The sequence below is a fragment of the Penaeus japonicus genome, unplaced genomic scaffold (genome assembly GCF_977035675.1).
Source record: "Penaeus japonicus unplaced genomic scaffold, GWHDUDI00000001_assembly GWHDUDI00000028, whole genome shotgun sequence".
NCBI lineage: Eukaryota > Metazoa > Arthropoda > Malacostraca > Decapoda > Penaeidae > Penaeus > Penaeus japonicus.
This window is the reverse complement of record NW_028234430.1, coordinates 21141444-21148943: the sequence shown is the minus strand read 5'-3', so window position 1 is coordinate 21148943 and position 7500 is coordinate 21141444. Positions and strand designations below refer to the sequence as shown.

Below are 7500 nucleotides of genomic sequence, written 5' to 3'. Positions count from 1 at the left end.
TTTTTATCACATATCATATGTTATGTCTCCCACTGTACGGTGACACTCTCGCTTATTAATATTATCATTGTTTTCACCATTATCGTCACTATCATCACCATTATCCTCATCACTCCAGCATCACTGATATCATGACTGTTAATTTATGAGATAATCTGATATGAAAATAGCTTGTTGAATTGAATTATAAAGATGATAAGGATTATAATAATTATCATGATGATAAGAATATTGATAATGATGATGATGATGATTATAGCAATGATGATAAAGATGATAATGATGGTAATGATTATGATAATAATGGTGGTGATAATGGTAATTATGATGATAAGGAGAATAAAAATAATGATGACGATTGTGATTATAATGATATTATAATTAATGATAATGATAGTGATGGTAATCATTGTGATTTTATCTCTCCTCTCTTTCCTCTCCCTCTTTCATGATCTTTCCTTCTTCCTCATCTCTTTCGCCCATTCCTTCATTCTCTCTTCCTCCTCTACCTTTTCTATTTTCTTCCCTCTCTCCTTCTCCTCTTCCCTCCTTTCCATCTCCCTCACCCCCTCTCTCCTCCTCTCCTTTTTACCTCCTCCTCTCTTCTCCCTCTCTCTCTCCTTCTCTCCATTTCTCCCATTCTATCTCTCTCTCTTCCCCTCTCCCCTTTCTTTCTTCCTTTTCCCCTCTACTCTCCCGTCTCCATCTCCCTCTCTATCCTTCCTCCCTTCTCCTCTTGCCTTCTCTCCCTCTCCCTCTTCCTCTCTCCCTCTTCTCCCCCCTTTCCTACCCTTTCCTCCCCTCTCTCCTTCCTCCTCTCCTTTTTTCCTTCTCTCCCTCTTCTCCCTCTCTCTGCTCTTCTTTTCCCGTTCCTCTTCTCCCTCTTTCTCCTCTTTCTCTCCTCTTTCTCTCCTCTTCCTCCTCTCCCACTCTCCCCTTCTCTCCTCCTTCTCTCTCTCTCTCTCTCCTCGGCCTCCTCTCTCCCTTCCACTCCTCTTACTCTCTACCTCCTCCTCCTCCTCACCCCTCGATCTCTCTCCCCTACTCTCTCTTCTCCCTCCTCCTCTCTTCTCTTTCTCCTTCCTCCCCTCTCTCTCTCTCTCTCTCTCTCTCCCTCTCTCTCTCTCTCTCTCTCTTTCTCTCTTTCTCTCCTACTCTCTCCCTTCCTTCTCTCCTCTCTCTCTCCTCCTCCTCATCCCGCTTTTCTTTCTCTATCCCACCTCTCTTCTTCTCTCCTTCCTTAGGTGCTCTCTTTCTCTCTTTCTCTCTTTCTCTCTCTCCTCTCCTTTCTCCCTTTCCTTTCTTCGTCCTCTCCCTCTCCTCTCCCACTCCTTTCTTCGTCCTCTCCCTCTCCTCTCTTCTCCCTCCTTCTCCACCTCCCCTCTCCCTCTCCTCTCTCTCCTCTCCCTCTCCCTCTCCCTTACTCTCTCTCTCTCCCTTTCCTTTCTTCGTCCTCTCCCTCTCTTTTCTCTTCTCCCTCTCCCTTACTCTCCCTCTCTCCCTTTCCTTTCTTCGTCCTCTGCCTTTCCTCTCTCCCTTTCCTTTCTTCGTCCTCTCCCTCTCCTCTCTCTCCTCTCTCCTCTCCCTCTCCCCTTCCCGTCTCGCTGCAGTGCCATCAACCCGATCCTGTACAACGCGCTCTCGGTCAAGTTTCGTCGTTCGTTCAAGAAAATGCTCTCGTGTGGTAAGTAGGAGTACCGTTGTGGGTGCGCGTGGCTGTCTGTCTGTCTGTCTGATGTCTCTAACAATTGTGTTGCTGTCTGTCTGTCTGATGTCTCTAACTATTGTGTGGCTGTCTGTCTGTCTAACTATTGTGTTGCTGTCTGTCTGTCTGTCTGTCTGATGTCTCTAACTATTGTGTGGCTGTCTGTCTGTCTGTCTGTCTGTCTGATGTCTCTAACAATTGTGTTGCTGTCTGTCTGTCTGTCTGTCTGATGTCTCTAACTATTGTGTGGCTGTCTGTCTGTCTAACTATTGTGTTGCTGTCTGTCTGTCTGTCTGTCTGATGTCTCTAACTATTGTGTGGCTGTCTGTCTGTCTGTCTGTCTGTCTAATGTCTCTAACAATTGTGTGGCTGTCTGTCTGTCTAACTATTGTGTTGCTGTCTGTCTGTCTGTCTGTCTGATGTCTCTAACAATTGTGTGGCTGTCTGTCTGTCTAACTATTGTGTTGCTGTCTGTCTGTCTGTCTGTCTGATGTCTCTAACTATTGTGTGGCTGTCTGTCTGTCTAACTATTGTGTTGCTGTCTGTCTGTCTGTCTGTCTGATGTCTCTAACAATTGTGTTGCTGTCTGTCTGTCTGTCTGATGTCTCTAACTATTGTGTGGCTGTCTGTCTGTCTAACTATTGTGTTGCTGTCTGTCTGTCTGTCTGTCTGATGTCTCTAACTATTGTGTGGCTGTCTGTCTGTCTGTCTGTCTGTCTGATGTCTCTAACAATTGTGTTGCTGTCTGTCTGTCTGTCTGATGTCTCTAACTATTGTGTGGCTGTCTGCCTGTCTGTCTGTCTAACTATTGTGTGGCTGTCTGCCTGTCTGTCTGTCTGTCTATCTGTCTGATGTCTCTAACTATTGTGTGGCTGTCTGCCTGTCTGTCTGTCTAACTATTGTGTGCGTCTTCTGTCCTGTCTGTCCTTCTAATTCTCTAACTATTTGGCGTCTTCTGTCGTAACTATTTTTGCTTCGTCGTCTGTCTTCTTATGTCCTGATGTATCTAACATTTTGTCTTCGTCGTCTGTCTGTCTGTTCTAATGTCTCTAACTATATGTGTGGCCTGGTCTGTCTGTCTACCTATTGTGTTGCTGTCTGTCTGTCTGGCTGTCTCTCTGTTCTGATGTCCTCTAACTATTGTGTGGCTTCCACCCCCCCCCTGTTCCCCCCCCCCACCCTGTCTGTCTGTCTGTCTAATGTCTCTAACTATTGTGTGGCTGTCTGTCTGTCTAACTATTGTGTTGCTGTCTGTCTGTCTGTCTGTCTGTCTGTCTGATGTCTCTAACTATTGTGTGGCTGTCTGTCTGTCTGTCTGTCTGTCTGTCTGTCTGATGTCTCTAACAATTGTGTTGCTGTCTGTCTGTCTGTCTGTCTAACTATTGTGTTGCTGTCTGTCTGTCTGTCTGTCTGTCTGTCTGTCTGATGTCAATAACTATTGTGTGGCTGTCTGTCTGTCTGTCTGTCTGTCTGATGTCTCTAACTATTGTGTGGCTGTCTGTCTGTCTGTCTGTCTGATGTCTCTAACAATTGTGTGGCTGTCTGTCTGTCTAACTATTGTGTTGCTGTCTGTCTGTCTGTCTGTCTGTCTGTCTGATGTCTCTAACAATTGTGTTGCTGTCTGTCTGTCTGTCTGATGTCTCTAACTATTGTGTGGCTGTCTGCCTGTCTGTCTGTCTGTCTATCTGTCTGATGTCTCTAACTATTGTGTGGCTGTCTGCCTGTCTGTCTGTCTAACTATTGTGTGGCTGTCTGCCTGTCTGTCTGTCTGTCTGTCTGTCTAATGTCTCTAACTATTGTGTGGCTGTCTGCCTGTCTGTCTGTCTAACTATTGTGTTGCTGTCTGTCTGTCTGTCTGTCTGTCTAATGTCTCTAACAATTGTGTGGCTGTCTGTCTGTCTGTCTGTCTGTCTGTCTGTCTAATGTCTCTAACTATTGTGTGGCTGTCTGCCTGTCTGTCTGTCTAACTATTGTGTGGCTGTCTGTCTGTCTAACTATTGTGTTGCTGTCTGTCTGTCTGTCTGTCTGATGTCTCTAACTATTGTGTGGCTGTCTGTCTGTCTAACTATTGTGTTGCTGTCTGTCTGTCTGTCTGTCTGATGTCTCTAACTATTGTGTGGCTGTTTTTTTTTTTTTCCCCCCCCCCCCCACCCCCCCCCCCCCCCCCCCCTGTCTGTCTGTCTGTCTGTCTGATGTCCCTTCTAACAATTGTGTTGCTGTCTGTCCTGTCTGTCTGATGTCTCCACTCTAAACTATTGTGTGGCTGTCTGCACCTTCTGCCTTCATCTGTCTAACTACTTTTCTGTCTTGTCCTTCGTCTGTCTAATGTCCTCTAACAATTGGTGGCTGTCTGTCTGTCTAACTATTGTGTTGCTGTCTGTCTGTCTGTCTGTCTGATGTCTCTAACTATTGTGTGGCTGTCTGTCTGTCTAACTATTGTGTTGCTGTCTGTCTGTCTGTCTGTCTGATGTCTCTAACTATTGTGTGGCTGTCTGTCTGTCTGTCTGTCTGTCTGATGTCTCTAACAATTGTGTTGCTGTCTGTCTGTCTGTCTGATGTCTCTAACTATTGTGTGGCTGTCTGCCTGTCTATCTGTCTAACTACTGTGTTGCTGTCTGTCTGTCTGTCTGTCTGTCTAATGTCTCTAACTATTGTGTGGCTGTCTGTCTGTCTAACTATTGTGTTGCTGTCTGTCTGTCTGTCTGTCTGTCTGTCTGATGTCAATAACTATTGTGTGGCTGTCTGACTGTCTGTCTAACTATTGTGTTGCTGTCTGTCTGTCTGTCTGTCTGTCTAATGTCTCTAACTATTGTGTGGCTGTCTGTCTGTCTAACTATTGTGTTGCTGTCTGTCTGTCTGTCTGTCTGTCTGTCTGATTCATATCTATTGTGGGGCTGTCCTGACTGTCTCCTTACTATTGGTGTTGCTGTCTGGTCTGTCCTGTCTGTTGGGCTGATGATCTCTAACTAATTGTTGGCTGTCTGCCTGTCTGTCGGTCTAACTATCGTTTGGCTGTCTGTCCTGTCTCTCCTGTATTCTGTCTGTTGTCTGCTGAAGTCCTCTAATCTATTGTGTGGCTGTCTGCCTGTCTGTCTGTCTAACTATTGTGTTGCTGTCTGTCTGTCTGTCTAATGTCTCTAACTATTGTGTGGCTGTCTGTCTGTCTAACTATTGTGTTGCTGTCTGTCTGTCTGTCTGTCTGTCTGTCTGATGTCAATAACATGTGTGCTGTCTACTAGCTTCTAACTATTGTGTTGCGGTCTGTCTGGTCTTCTGTCTGTCTGAATGTTCCTCTAACTATTGTGTGCTGTCTGCCTGCTGTGTGCTGTCCCTTAACCTATTGTTTGGGCTGTCCTGTCTGTTCTGTCGTCTGTCTGTCTGCCTGATGTCTCTAACTATTTGTGGCTGTCCGGCCTGTCTGTCTGTCTGACTATGTTTCTGTCTGTCTGTCTGTCTGACTGTCTAATGTCGCTAACTATGTGGGGCTGTCTGTCTGTCTAACTATTGTGTTGCTGTCTGTCTGTCTGTCTGTCTGTCTGATGTCTCTAACTATTGTGTGGCTGTCTGCCTGTCTGTCTGTCTAACTATTGTTTGGCTGTCTGTCTGTCTGTCTGTCTGTCTGTCTGTCTGATGTCTCTAACTATTGTGTGGCTGTCTGCCTGTCTGTCTGTCTAACTATTGTGTTGCTGTCTGTCTGTCTGTCTGTCTGTCTAATGTCTCTAACTATTGTGTGGCTGTCTGTCTGTCTAACTATTGTGTTGCTGTCTGTCTGTCTGTCTGTCTGTCTGATGTCTCTAACTATTGTGTGGCTGTCTGCCTGTCTGTCTGTCTAACTATTGTGTTGCTGTCTGTCTGTCTGTCTGTCTGTCTGTCTGATGTCAATAACTATTGTGTGGCTGTCTGACTGTCTGTCTAACTATTGTGTTGCTGTCTGTCTGTCTGTCTGTCTGTCTGATGTCTCTAACTATTGTGTGGCTGTCTGCCTGTCTGTCTAACTATTGTGTTGCTGTCTGTCTGTCTGTCTGTCTGTCTGATGTCTCTAACTATTGTGTGGCTGTCTGACTGTCTGTCTAACTATTGTGTTGCTGTCTGTCTGTCTGTCTGTCTGTCTGATGTCTCTAACTATTGTGTGGCTGTCTGACTGTCTGTCTAACTATTGTGTTGCTGTCTGTCTGTCTGTCTGTCTGTCTGATGTCTCTAACCTAGATTGTGCTGTCTGACTGTCCTGTCTAACTGTTGCTGTCTTCTGTCTGTCCTGTCTGTCTGATTCTCTTAACTATTTTGTGTGGTCTGTCTGTCTGTCTGTCTAACTATTGTGTTGCTGTCTGTCTGTCTGTCTGTCTGTCTGATGTCTCTAAATATTGTGTGGCTGTCTGACTGTCTGTCTAACTATTGTGTTGCTGTCTGTCTGTCTGTCTGATGTCTCTAAATATTGTGTGGCTGTCTGCCGATTGTTTTGCGTTTGGCTGTTTGTGTTTGTCTATTGCTTCGCGTTTGGTGGCCTGTGTCTCTCTGTTATGTAGTTGTTTGGTGATTGTTTTGCGTTTGGTTGTCTGGTGTCTTGTTTTGAGTGTGTGGTGTGTTTGTGTGTGTTGTTGAGGGGAGGGGGGGGGTGTGGGGGGGGGGGGGTGGGGGGGGGGGGGGGGGGTGGGGGGGGGGGTGGGGGGGAGGGGTGGGGAGGGGGGGGGGGGGGTTGTGTGTTGGAAGGTGCCTGTGGGGTGTGGTTTTTGTGGATGTGTTGTGTGGTGGTGGTTGTGGTTTGGGGGAGTGGGTGTGTGTTTGGTGGTGTGGGGTTTGAGTGTTTGTGGAGTGTGTGTGGTGGTGGGGTGTGGGGGGGTGTGGGGTTTGGTGGGTTGGGGTTGGTTTGTGTGTCGTTGTTGTTGTATGTGTGGGTGGGTGAGTGGGGGTTGTTGTGTGTGATGGGTGTGTGGAGTGTTTTGTTTGGGGTTGGGTGTGGTTTTGTGTTTGGGTGAGTTGGTGAATGGGTTATATTGGGTGTAAGTGGGGATGGTGTGTGTGGTGTTTGTGTGTTTTTATTTACAAATGGGTTGTTTTTTTGTTTTGGTTTATTGAAGTGAGTTTGAATGTGGGTGGGAGTTTTGTGGGGTTTTTTTTGGTTTTTGTGTGTGGTGTTGAGTTAGTGGTAGGTAGTGTGTGTGTATTTCTCTCCCCACCCTTTTATCTAAAACCCCAAACCCCCCCTCCCCCACCCCACCTCCCCAAACTTTGTTTTTTTTTTTATATATAGAATTTATATTTTTTTTTATTTTATTTTATTAAGGGGGTTTTTATATTTATATATATTATTTTTTTATTTTAGTTTTATTTTATTTTTTAGATATTTATTTTTATATAATTTTTATATTTTTTTTATAATATTTTTGTTTTGTTAATTTTTTATATATTTAGATATTTTTTTTTTTTTATTTTATTGTTATATTATTTTTATATTTTTTTTTAATATTATATATATATATATTTATTTTTTAAAAATTATATATTTTTTTTTATTTTATTTTATTTATTTTTTCTTTTTTTTTATTAGTTATATTTTATTTATATTTAAAATTTTTTTTGTTTAAATTTATTTAATTTTTTTTTTAATTCTATATATATATGGATATATAATATTTGTATTTATTTTATATTATATATATATTTATATATTTATATATATATAATATATATATGGGTGTGTTGTGTGTGTGTGTGTGTGTGTGTGTGTGTGTGTGTGGTGTGTGTGTGTGTGTGTACATATATATATACTTAGATATCTATATCTAGATATATCATAT

The 7500-nt window shown here is 43.7% G+C and overlaps 1 protein-coding gene across 1 annotated transcript in view; it reads left to right on the top strand.

The window, feature by feature from the left end:
* The window catches only part of LOC122261313 (thyrotropin-releasing hormone receptor), a 14796-nt gene that overhangs the window by 5392 nt on the left and 1904 nt on the right, over positions 1-7500 (top strand). Inside the window, exon 3 of the mRNA XM_043028845.2 lies at positions 1611-1684. Within this exon, the coding sequence (XP_042884779.2) occupies positions 1611-1684 (74 nt within the window). The remainder of the gene's footprint in view (positions 1-1610; positions 1685-7500) is intronic.